Source organism: Balaenoptera physalus (assembly GCF_965194825.1).
Source record: "Balaenoptera physalus genome assembly, chromosome: 4".
NCBI classification, from domain to species: domain Eukaryota; kingdom Metazoa; phylum Chordata; class Mammalia; order Artiodactyla; family Balaenopteridae; genus Balaenoptera; species Balaenoptera physalus.
This window is the reverse complement of record NC_138891.1, coordinates 71,177,901-71,191,443: the sequence shown is the minus strand read 5'-3', so window position 1 is coordinate 71,191,443 and position 13,543 is coordinate 71,177,901. Positions and strand designations below refer to the sequence as shown.

At 40.7% G+C, this 13,543-nt stretch overlaps 1 protein-coding gene across 1 annotated transcript in view; it reads left to right on the top strand.

The window, feature by feature from the left end:
* Positions 1 to 13,543, top strand: part of LOC309660383 (putative cation-transporting ATPase 13A5) — a 122,823-nt gene that overhangs the window by 62,219 nt on the left and 47,061 nt on the right. Inside the window, 5 exon segments of the mRNA XM_082460975.1 lie at positions 1,560 to 1,707; positions 1,710 to 1,715; positions 4,530 to 4,616; positions 12,422 to 12,500; positions 12,503 to 12,577. Of these exon segments, the coding sequence (XP_082317101.1) occupies positions 1,560 to 1,707; positions 1,710 to 1,715; positions 4,530 to 4,616; positions 12,422 to 12,500; positions 12,503 to 12,577 (395 nt within the window).

The following is a 13,543-nucleotide window of genomic DNA, read 5'->3' as shown; positions in this document are numbered from 1 at the left end:
ACAATTGGCTGGTATCAGCTCCCCACTAGTCTAACGTGCTAAATTAAATGAGTTCTAAGTTCAGAATCAGACGGGGAAAGTAGGTCTTCAAACTCCACCTGAAAAATGGGATAGAATAAGGTGGATGATTAGGTAGTTGAATGAATAAAACAAAAAAAGCAAAGAGTGAAATCAGGACTATGCTTAATTAAAAACCGCACAGACTTCCTGGGTGGCTTGTGAGGTAGGAAATCCAGAAAGGAAAACCTCCATCTCCCCCCATCATGGAGTTCACACTCTAGTGGGATAAAAGTTGCAAATGCACCCACCTTCAATGTACTACACAGGCCAGGAAAAGAATTATGATTAAGGTACAGATATCAGGATACAGAAGAAGACATAATAAAGACTGCTTGATAAAAAAAAAAAAAAAAAACACATTTCTGATTTTTATAATAACATAGTGGATAAAAGGTAGAAATTCATTTTGAAAATGAATGGATCAAGGAATACCACTTGGAGGAGATAGCATTTGAGATAGGTTTTGAAGGGGGAATGGCTAGAATTTTTATAGACATGGTTTAAAAACTGGCACTAGGGAGCGGAGAGGGCAATCACATAAACAATACCCTGGAACAGATCTAGGGACAGGAGAGACTGCCCATCTTCACAGAGTGCCCCCGAGCTCCCTTTCTTGCAGGGCTGGGACCTGCCTTCTCAGTCAGAGTGGAGATGCTTCTGCTCTTAAGCTCTGGGTACCCCACCTGGGCCCCAAACTCTGGCTGAGGCTGCTGTTATTGAAGGAATCATGCAGGGGCTCTCCAGGATGGTGACGGGACTGGGTGCAGCACTGCCACAAGGGAAGAGAAGTCAGGCCATGTGACGTTGCAGAAGATACCTGGGTTCTAGCCCTATTCATTTGTCTCTGCTTCTGGCTGCTCCGATGCCCAGGCCAGGCCTTTGTCCAGACAAGTAGGGCCTCTACTGGCCAGAGCAGTGAAAGGGGAAAGGGGCGTTTGCAGTTTCCACCCCTTCTCTCCCTCCCTTGCCCCTGGTACTCTGAAACTTTGGGGGAAGTAGAAACCACTAGAAACAATTATTATTCAGCTCTAAGATGGGAGGAGAGAAGGTAAGGCAAGCCAGTCTGCTGTCAAATATAGGTGAAGGCCAAAGGGCCAATTAGTGAGAACTATTTGAGCCCATGCCTGCTTTTACTTGAAGAAGGAAGGAGCCAGCAGGCAGGCTTCCTTTCCATCCCTGCTACCCCATTGGCCTGGAGACTTCTTGCCTGTGTTGGGTGGCTTTGCAGTTCGCAGATGTCAGCTCTGAGCCTTCCCACAATGTGCCTTCTTGCAACACTGCCACCTTGTGGGCTGGCAGCAGGCAACCTGAAAAAAGCCCCTGTGATTATACCCAAGTACTCTACTCGGAATTTATCATACAGGGCATGGGGAGCTATTGAAGCTTTTGAGCATAGGGGTTAGGTATTATTGAAGCTTATGTTAATAAGATTTTAAGGGGCAGGGTGTGCAAAATGATTTTGTTGAAGATCTTAACTTACTAATGATCTTCTCTACCAGTTTCCAGGAAGTCCACAGCTTTGCCTCGGGCAAGGCTCTGCCCTGGGGCCCACTGTGTGTGGCCATGTCCAGCTGCCACTCTCTGATCCTTCTCGACAGGACCATCCAAGGATACCCACTGGACCTCAAAATGTTTGAGGGCACAGCTTGAGTAAGGTGATTATTTCTTGGTTCTACTGAATGAGGAAAACCAGAAGAAATGCTTACCGGGAATGCCAAGGCATTTCTAACTTTGGTTGAAACCCAGAGAAGATTCATAACAATATGTGAATGAGGGTCTGATCCTACCTGAATGTCCCAGTTCCTGCTCCAAGACTCTGTTAACTAGTGCAACATGAAATAGGGTTCCATGATCAAATAAATTTGAGAACTACTCTTTAAACAAAGTTGATTTCTTTAGGATTTCTTTAATATACTGCGGTGCATTGTGAATATTCAAGAGGGAATATAATACGCAGCATTCACTAAACCTATTTCACCACAGAAAACCTTGACAGGCCAAAACATGGTACAAAACACTCTTGGAGAAACACTAGTCTAAAGCAGTACTGTTAATACAGTAGCCACTAGCCACGTTGGCTATTGAGCACATGAACTGTGGGTATGCATCTAAGGAAGTGGATTTTAAATTTTATTTATTTTAACTACTTTAAATTTAAATAGCCACAAGTGGCTGGTAGCTACTGTACTAGACAGTATAGGTCTCAAAACCAAAATGGAGGTCCCTCAATCCAATGGGTTCGGTTTCTTGAGGTGAGTGTAGATGACAGCTGAAGGTTATAAGACCCCCCTGGTGACTGTCATGACACAGTGGGAAAACCTCTTGACTCTGCCACTCTCTAGATGCAAGACCCCAAATTCAGAACAAGATTCTGAGTCATTACCTCATCTGAGCATTTGGATAATAATGCCTCATTCAGGAGCATGTTGAGACTGTGAGACTGAAGGGGCTGCATGCATTGTAAAGTGCCCAAACAATGGAGAGTATTCATCCATTCATTAGTTAGTTAATTAACTACATTGTTCTGCCCTCCAAAAATATGTTCTAAAGCTACTTACTGTGACACATAAAATACAGGACGGCATTTAAACAGAGTTGTAAAGGAATGAAAACAAACGATTGTAGGGACATGGAGAACACCTCACAAAGAGGCTAATTCAAAGACTTATTGTAGGAAGATTGTAGCTTTCTAGAGGCCAAAGTAATAAAAGGCGAAACCTGGTAAACAGGGAAATTTCTGATATCAGTAAATTAAAATGAGAGCCTTTGCTGTGGAGAAATGCTTGATATTGTCGACTGAAAAAAAAATTCACAACCTAAAAGTTGAGAGTTATGTTTTATTTGGCAAACAAAACTGAGGACTTAAGCCCAGGACACAGCATCTCAGATAATTCTGACGGACTACAAGAGGCAAGTTGGGGGGATGGGGAGCCAGGATACATAGGAGTTTTTGCAACAAAGACGAGGTAGTCAAATCAAAAGATTACTGTTAATGAAAGGAAACCAGATATCTCAAGTTAAGGAATTTAGCACTTTTCTATATACGGGAAAATGCAAGAGTGTGGGCTCACTGAAATCATTCCTTTGATATGCACCTCAGCTCTCTGGGGCCAGCATCCTGTGTTTTCTCATCCTGAGTCTCCACAGGGTGCGCTGTCGGGGGCGGGGTGGGGGGGGGGGTGTGCCTGCAGTGGCTCACTGCTAGATGGCAGGCATCCTATTTCTATCCCGAGTTCCCTGAGGGCTCACCATCTAGGCAGCTGTAATGTGATGGCTTGATGGCTCCAATGTCCTTTGTTTGCTGATATGGCAGGAAATATTTTTTATTCACAATATAAGGGCAAGACTAAAATCACTTTTCTGGATCTTAATGGAGAGGAATCAGTGTAATTTTTATAAGCAAGGTCCTCACCCTCATCATTGGTGCTGACACAGTGAGGAGTTGCACATGCTCATTATTGCTGTATGTGACTTTGATCCTGGTTCTCACAGTGCCCCCTTCTCCAATGGAGGAGGCTTGATCTCTTTGTACAAATGACATACAAGTTGGGGTCTTATGTGAGGACATAAATGTATAGTATTAGCTCTGTAAGTACTGTCTTTAAGACCAGTTATATCCACCCAAAGCAAAGAAAGTGCAAATTGTTCATTGAGTTTAAAGCTGGATGAGAAAGAGTCTCTAGTTAAATATCTTTCGGTAGTGTCTTTCACTAAACATAACAGGGAGGGAAAATGTCCTTATAGACTCTAAGAATATTAGCACTAGAAGGGATGTCGGGATATTTTTCAGAAGAAATTGAGATCTGCAGAAATGAAGTGATGTCCCCAAGGTTGAACAAGTAAGTGATAGAGCAGAAACCAGATGTTGTCTCCTATTTTCTGACTTGTGCTATTTATATATCTGACTGCCTTTACCATATTTTAGCTTAATATTGGTTTCTCAGATGGTATAACTTATACTGTTGTAACACCCAAAGAACACAAATTATTTTCAAATATGCTTTCTAATTTGCTAGCAGCTAACTTGTAACTCTCTAGCTAACCAATTAAGCTAGTAGCATAGATAAAGCATAAGAAATAGTATCATGTTTATCTCAAGACTCAACCCTCTGTCCTCTGAGAGCTAGTGTGCTCAGGTATATTGGAGAGTAAATCTCCGCTTAAACCCTCATCCATTTACAAGACATGCCTTTTAGGAAGAGCCAATGGGCTGTAGTTAGCACTTCCTCCACCAATTACTACTTAATATGTAGTCACAATAATTCTGGCTTTTTGACATTTTACAATAAGATTCTTAATATAAATCAACACAACAGAAATTTGACAATGATGGTATTAAGATAATTGGCCTACAAGAGAAAATACATGAGAAGGGCTTTGAAAAGATTAAAGTGCTATGCAGATGAGAGATATTTCTTTCTTATTATTTTTCTCTAAGGAATCTTATGAATGTTTTCATTTTAAAACAGATAATGGAAGATTGCAATGTAGACTACTGCAAATTTGGGATATCAGATTCCAACATAATAATAAAACCAGGACCAAAAGCCAGTAGGGTATGATTTGCTTTTTTTTAATTATATGAATATTCCCCCTTAAAACTGGTGAAATTCCCCTGACTTTTACATATTTTTATATTCCTATTATTTTGTCTTATCCTAACAGTATCCATGGTCAGTTTGCTCATTACTTCCTTCCTGAATTTATCCATTAATTTATTCAACAAACACTCATGATGTACCTATGTATGCTCCAGCCCTGTGCTAAGTGCTAAGGCATAAAGTGATTTCAAAACTAGACATGCTGGGAGGGACCTTCAAGATGGTGGAGAAGTAAGACATGGAGATCACCTTCTTCCCCACAAATACATCAAATATACATCTACATGTGGAATAACTCCTACAGAACACCTACTGAATGCTGGCAGAAGACCTCGGACTTCCCAAAAGGCAAGAAACTCCCCACGTACCTGGGTAGGGCAAAAGAAAAAAAGAAAAAATAGAGACAAAAGAATAGGGATGGGAGCTGCATCTCTGGGAGGTAGCTGTGAAGGAGGAAAATTTTCCACACACTAGGAAGCCCCTTCACTGGCAGGGACAGGGGATGGCAGCGGGGAAGCTTCCGAACCATGGAGGAGAGCGCAGTAACAGGGGTGCAGAGGGCAAAGTGGAGAGATTCCCGCATGGAGGATCGGTGCCGACCAGCACTCACCAGCCCGAGAGGCTTGTCTGCTCACCCGCCGGGGTGGGTGGGGGCTGTGAGCTGAGTCTCGGGCTTCGGAGGTCAGATCCCAGGACTGGGGGTGGCTGCGTGAACACAGCCTGAAAGGAGCTAGTGCACCACAGCTAGCTGGGAGGGAGTCCAGGAGAGTCTGGACCTGCCTAAGAGGCAAGAGACCATTGTTTCAGGGTACGCAAGGAGAGGGGATTCAGAGCACTGCCTAAACCAGCTCCAGAGAAGGGTGCGAGCCACGGCTATCAGCATGGACACCAGAGACGGGCATGAAACGCTAAGGCTGCTGCTGCTGCCACCAAGAATCCTGTGTGCAAGTGCATGTCATTATCCACACACAGCCTCCCCAACCCAGGAGGCTGTGCAGCCCGCCACTGCCAGGGTCCCGTGATCCAGGGACAACTTCCCAGGGAGAACACACGGCACACCTCAGGCTGTTACAACATCATGCTGGCCTCTGCTGACACAGGCTCACCCCGCGTTCCAATTATAACTACCGTACCCTTCCCTCCCCTCTGGCCTGAGTAAGCCAGAGCCCCCTAATCAGCCGCTGCTTTAACCCCATCCTGTCTGGGTGGGAACAGATGTCTGAGGGCAACCTACACACAGAGGCGGGGCCAAAAGCAAACTTGAACTCCAGGAGCTGTTCGGACAAAAAAGAGAAAGGGAAATCTCTCCCAGCAGCCTCAGGAGCAGCGGATTAAAACTGCACAATCAACTTGATGTACCCTGCATCTGTGGAATACCTGAATAGACAACGAATCATCCCAAAATTGAGGTGGTGGATTTTGGGAGCAGCTGTAGACTTGGGGTTTGCAGTCTGCAACTGACCTGTTTCTGATTTTTATGTTTATCTTAGTATAGTTTTTAGCACTTGTTATCATTGGTGGTTTTGTTTATTGGTTTGGTTGCTCTCTTCTTTTTCTTAATTATCATTACTTTTTAATTTTTTTATTTTAATAATTTTATTTTTTAATTTATTATTATATTTTTCTTTCTTTTTTTCTCCTTTTTCTTCTGAGCCACATGGCTGATAGGGTCTTGGTGCTCTGACCTGGTGTCAGGGCTGGGCCTCTGAGGTGGGAGAGCCGAGTTCAGAATCTGGACCACCAGAGACATCCTGGCCCCACGTAATATCAATTGGTGAGAGCTCTCCCAGAGATCTCCATCTCAACACTAAGACCCAGCTCCACCCAACAGACAGCAACCTCCAGTGCTGGATGCCCCAGGCCAAACAACTAGCAAGACAGGATCACAACCCCACCCATTAGCAGAGAGGCTACCTAAAGTATTACTAAGTTCACAGATACCCCAAAACACACCACTGGACACTGTCCTGCCCACGAGAAAGACAAGATCCAGCCTCATCCACCAGAACACAGGCACCAGTCCCCTCCACCAGGAAGCCTACACAAGCCACTGAACCAACCTTACCACTAGGAGCACACACCAAAAACAATGGGAGCTACGAACCTGCAGCCTGTGAAAAGGAGACCCCAAACACAGTAAGCTAAGCAAAATGAGAAGACACAGAAATATGCAGCAAATGAGGGAGCAAGGTAAAAACCCACCAGACCAAACAAATGAAGAGGAAATAGGCAGTCTACCTGAAATGATTTCAGAGAAATGATAGTAAAGATGATCCAAAATCTTGGAAATAGAATGGAGAAGACACAAGAAACGTTTAACAAGGACCTAGAAGAAATAAAGAGCACACAAACAATGATGAACAACACAATAAATGAAATTAAAAATTCTCTAGAAGGAATCAATAGCAGAATAAATGAGGCAGAAGAACAGTTAAGTGACCAGGAAGATAAATAGTGGAAATAATTACCACACAGCAGAATAAAGAAAAAAGAATGAAAAGAATTGAGGACAGTCTCAGAGATCTCTGGGACAACATTAAACACACCAACATTCAAATTATAGGGATCCCAGAAGAAGAAGAGAAAAATAAAGGGTCTGAAAAAATATTTGAAGAGATTATAGTTGAAAAGTTCCCTAACACGGGAAAGGAAATAGTCAGTCAAGTCCAGGAAGCGCAGAGAGTCCCATACAGGATAAATCCAAGGAGAAACACTCCAAGACACATATTAATCAAACTATCAAAAATTAGATACAAAGAAAAAATATTAAAAGCAGCAAGGGAAAAAAAACAAATAACACACAAGAGAATCCCCATAAGGTTAACAGCTGATCTTTTAGCAGAAACCCTTCAAGCCAGAAGGGAGTGGCAGGACATATTTAGAGTGATGAAAGGGAAAAGCCTACAACCAAGATTACTCTACCTAGCAAGGATCTCATTCAGATTTGACAGAGAAATTAAAAGCTCTACAGACAAGCAAAAGCTAAGAGAATTCAGCACCACCAAACCAGCTTTACAACAAATGCTAAAGGAACTTCTCTAGGCAGGAAACACAAGAAAAGGAAAAGACCTACAATAATAAACCCCAAACAATTAAGAAAATGGTAATAGGGACATACATATCGATAATTACCTTAAATGTAAATGGATTAAATGCTCCAACCAAAAGACATAGACTGGCTGAATGGATACAAAAACATGACTCCATATATATGCTGTCTACAAGAGACCCACTTCAGACCTAGGGACACATACCGACTGAAAGTGAGGGGGTGGAAAAAGATATTCCATGCAAATGGAAATCAAAAGAAAGCTGGAATAGCAATTCTTATATCAGAAAAAAATAGACTTTAAAATAAAGACTATTACAAGAGACAGAGAAGGACACTACATAATGATCACGGGATCAATCCAAGAAGAAGATATAACAATTGTAAATATTTATGCACCCAACATAGGGCACCTCAATACATAAGGCAAATGCTAACAGCCATAAAAGGGGAAGTTGACAGTAACACAATAACTGTAGGGGACTTTAACAACCACTTTCAGCAATGGACAGATCATCCAAAATGAAAATAAATAAGGAAACACAAGCTTTAAATGACACATTAAACCAGATGGACTTGATATATACAGGACATTCCATCCAAAAACAACAGAATACACTTTATTCTCAAGTGCTCATGGAACATTATCCAGGGTGGATCATATCTTGGGTCACAAATCAAGCCTTGGTAAATTTAAGAAAATTGGAATCATACCAAGTACCTTTTGCAACCACAAAACTATGAGACTATTTATCAATTATAAGAAAAGAAAAACTGTAAAAAGTACAAACACATGTAGGCTAAACAATATGCTACTAAATAACCAAGACATCTCTGAAGAAATCAAAGAGTAAATAAAAAAATACCTAGAAACAAATGACAATGAAAACACAATGATGCAAAACCTATGGGATGCAGCAAAAGCAATTCTAAGAGGGAAGTTTACAGCAATACAATCCTATCTCAAGAAACAACAAGCATCTCAAATAAACAACCTAACCTTGCACCTAAAGAAATTAGAGAAAGAAGAACAAAAAAACCCCAAAGTTAGCAGAAGGAAAGAAATCATAAAGATCAGATCAGAAATAAATGAAAAAGAAATGAAGGAAACAATAGCAAAGATCAATAAAACTAAAAGCTGGGGGCAGACACCAAAAACAATGGGAACTTGTTCTTTGAGAAGATAAACAAAATTGATAAACCATTAGCCAGACTCATCAAGTAAAAAAAGGAGAAGACAAATCAACAGAATTAGAAATGAAAAAGGAGAAGTAACAACTGACACTGGAGATATACAAAGGATCATGAGAGATTACTACAAGCAACTATATGCCAATAAAATGGACAACCTGGAAGAAATGGACAAATTCTTAAAAAACACAACCTTCTGAGGCTGAACCAGGAAGCAGGAAGAAATAGAAAATATAAACAGACGAATCACAAGCACTGAAATTGACACTGTGATTAAAAATCTTCCAACAAACAAAAGCCCAGGACCAGGTGGCTTCACAGGTGAATTCTATCAAACATTTAGAGAAGAGCTAACACCTATCCTTATCAAACTCTTCCAAAATATAGCAGAGGGAGGAATACTTCCAAACTCATTCTTTGAGGCCACCATCACCCTGATACCAAAACCAGACAAAGATACCACAAAAAAAGAAAACTACAGGCCAATATCACTGATGAACATAGACTCAAAAATCCTGAAGAAACTACTAGCAAACAGAATCCAACAGCACATTAAAAGGATCATACACTATGATCAAGTAGGGTTTATCCCAGGAATGCAAGGGTTCTTCAATAAACACAAATCAATCAATGTGATAAACCATATTAACAAACTGAAGGAGAAAAACCATATGATAATCTCAATAGGTGCAGAAAAATCTTTCAACAAAATTCAACACCCATTTATGACAAAAAACTCTCCAGAAAGTAGGCATACAGGGAAGCTACCTCAACATAATAAAGTCCATAAATGACAAACCCACAGCCAACATCATTCTCAATGGTGAAAAACTGAAACAATTTCCTCTAAGATCAGGAACAAGACAAGGTTGCCCACTCTCCCCATTATTATTCCACTTCGTTTTGGAACTTTTAGCCACAGCAATCAGAGAAGAAAAAGAAGTAAAAGGAATCCAAATCGGAAAAGAAGTAGTAAAACTCTCACTGTTTGCAGATGACATGATACTATACATAGAGAATCCAAAAGATGCTACCAGAAAACTACGAGAGCTAACAATGAATCTGGTAAAGTAGAAGGATACAAAATTAATGCACAGAAATCTCTTGCATTCTTATACACTAATGATGAAAAATCTGAAAGAGAAATTAAGGAAACACTCCCATTTACCATTGCAACAAAAAGAATAAAATACCTAAGAATAAACCTACCTAAGGAGACAAAAGACCTGTATGCAGAAAATTATAAGACACTGATGAAAGAAATTAAAGATGATACAAACAGATGGAGAGATATACCATGTTCTTGGATTGGAAGAATCAGCATTGTGAAAATGACTATACTACACAAAGCAATCTACAGATTCAATGCAATTCCTATCAAACTACCAATGGCATTTTTCACAGAACTAGAACAAAAAATTTCACAATTTGTGTGGAAACACAAAAGACCCCTAATAGCCAAAGCAATCTTGAGAAAGAAAAATGGAGCTGGAAGAATCAGGCTCCTGGACTTCAGACTATACTACAAAGCTACAGTAATCAAGACAGTATGGTACTGGCACAAAAACAGAAATATAGATCAATGGAACAGGATAGAAAGCCCAGAGATAAACCCACACACATATGGTCACCTTATCTTCGATATAGGAGGCAAAAATATACAATGGAGAAAAGACAGCCTCTTCAATAAGTGGTGCTGGGAAAACTGGACAGCTACATGTAAAATCATGAAATTAGAACACTTCCTAATACCATAGACAAAAATAAACTCAAAATGGATTAAAGACCTAATTGTAAGACCAGACACTATAAAACTCTTAGGGAAAACATAGGAAGAACATTCTTTGACATAAATCACAGCAAGATCCTTTTTGACCTACCTCCTAGAGAAATGGAAATAAAAACACAAATAAACAAATGGGACCTAATGAAACTTAAAAGGTTTTGTACAGCAAATGAAACCATAAACAAAACAAAAAGCCAACCCTCAGAATGGGAGAAAATATTTGCAAATGAAGCAACTGACAAAGGATTAATCTCCAAAATATACAAGCAGCTCATCCAGCTCAATATCAAAAAAACAAACAACCCAATCCAAAAATGGGCAGAAGACCTAAATAGACATTTCTCCAAAGAAGATATACAGATTGCCAACAAACACATGAAAGGATGCTCAACATCACTAATCATTAGAGAAAGGTAAGTCAAAACTACAAGGAGGTATCACCTCACACTGCTCAGAATGACTATCATCAAAAAATTGACAAACAATAAATGCTGGAGAGGGTTTGGAGAAAAGGGAACCCTCTTGCACTGTTGGTGGGAATGTTAATTGATACAGCCACTGTGGAGAACAGTATGGAGGTTCCTTAAAAAACTAAAACTAGAACTACCATATGACCCAGTAATCCCACTACTGGGCATGTATCCTGAGAAAACCGTAATTCAAAAAATGTTCATTGCAGCACTGTTTACAATATCCAGGACATGGAAGCAACCTAAGTGTCCATCGACAGATGAATGGATAAAGAATATGTGGCACATATATACAAAGGAATATTACTGAGCCATAAAAAGAAACGAAATTGAATTATTTGTAGTGAAGTGGATGGACCTAGAGTCTGTCATACAGAGTGAAGTAAGTCAGAAAGAGAAAAACAAATGCCGTATGCTAACACATATATATGGAATCTAAAAAAAAAAAAAAAAAAGATTCTGATGAACCTAGGGACAGGACAGGAATAAAGATGCAGACGTAGAGAATGGACTTGAGGACACAGGGAGGGGGAAGGGTAAGCTGGGACGAAGTGAGAGACTGGCATGGACATATATACACTACCAAATATAAAATAGATAGTGGGAAGCAGCCGCATAGCACAGTGAGATCAGCTCGGTGCTTTGTGTCCACCTAGAAGGGTGGGATAGGGAGGGTGGGAGGGAGATGCAAGAGGGAGGGGATATGGGGATATATGTATACGTATAGCTGATTCACTTTGTTATACAGCAGAGACTAATACACCATTGTAAAGCAATTATACTCCAATAAAGAGGTTTAAAAAAAGAAAGAAAGAAAGAAACTAGAAAAAGAGAAATGCAACAAAAAGTAGCTAGACATGTTGGGCTCTGTGCTGGAAAAATATGTGGACTGATAGAAAAGTCAATATAGGTGCAAATAAATGCAATATAATATGCTAAGTGCTATAATAAAGGCTGAAGAAAGGAGTCCAGAGGTGGGAGTAAATACTGTTTTTAGGAGAGAAGTACCACAGAGGTGGTGACCTGTAAGCTTGGCCTGGAAGATGATTCAGATTCCTCCAGGCAGCCAAGGGGAAGGGCCTTGCGGACCAGACAACTTGAAGAGGGAATCGCCTTAGACGCAGCTAGAAAAATATCAACGTTGTGACAATGTACGACTTCATGATGTCCCTGGACTCACTGAAGAGTAAACCTTATATGCTGTTGTGCATCTGCTAAATCTCACATAATAGCTTCTTAAGGTCCCCTCTCTTGGGGCCCTCAGAGTCCCTTGGAAGCCATCGCCATCTTGCAACAGTTTCCATTTTCCTGTAGCCTGCAGAGGATGTCTGTGGTCGTTCAGCTGGAGGGGAGGATCACTTTTGTGTCTATATGAAAGGTGCCCCGGAGAGGCTGGCTAGGTTCTGCAGATCTGAAACAGGTACTAACTGACACTTATCTCTTTCAGGAGGCAAAAATATTTTAAAACCTCAAACACACAGAGCAAACCAACCTAAATCAATGAATGTGGAGGTGGTTATCTTCTCGGTAGGTGGGAAGTGGGCCCAGTAGATCTGCTAAGGCAGAGGTGATAATTTCAAAGCAGAGAAGCAGAGAGTAAATATCAGCCAGAAAAGCCCAACCACAATGGGGCATCAGAGAGGGAGGTGTGAAGCAAGCCTCAGAAGCCAGAACAGGGAGCTACAGAGGGGTCAGAGGACCAGGGAGGGTGAGAATGAGGAGTGTTCAGAGGGCACCAAAGAGACAGGTCTGAACCCTAGATTAATTCTGCAGACAGGGATACTCTGTCACCTCCTGGGGGCTGGCACCACTTATGGGGTCTTAGACCAATGGGAGGAGAATATAAAAAAGATAACTCTTTTAGGAAAAAAAAGTGATTAGAATAAATTAGATGGTATTAGAGCAAGGTAATTGATCATTTTCACAGCAATTTCATCTCTCAGGGCCAGAGTTTGAGCTGATTTGTACTGTTTCTTAGTCTTATAAACATATGCACTCTCTAAGCTGCAGCCCAGATTTGTAAGAATATTGTTGCATTCAAATGAGTTCATTTGGATCAAACTGGCCTTTTTTTCTCCTGATTTTCATCTATATTCTCCTTACAATTGCTGATAGCCATCAACTTGTGCACAGAATTCTAAGATTTGGCAAATGATTACTTTAACTTCTCTCTCTACTTCGAGTCTTTTTTTAGAAGTCCCCCTTTTTTCTGACATTGATCTTCCTCATAGCTCCCATTAACTCCATCCTTCACAGACTGATGGTCTGTACTTGGCTGTTAATTTTTTTTTTCAGGTGTCATTTGCCACCCCTTATTCATCTGGTAGCCCTTCCAATTCTTCTTATTGTTCTAAATTCTGATCCTTGACATATGCTAATATCATAT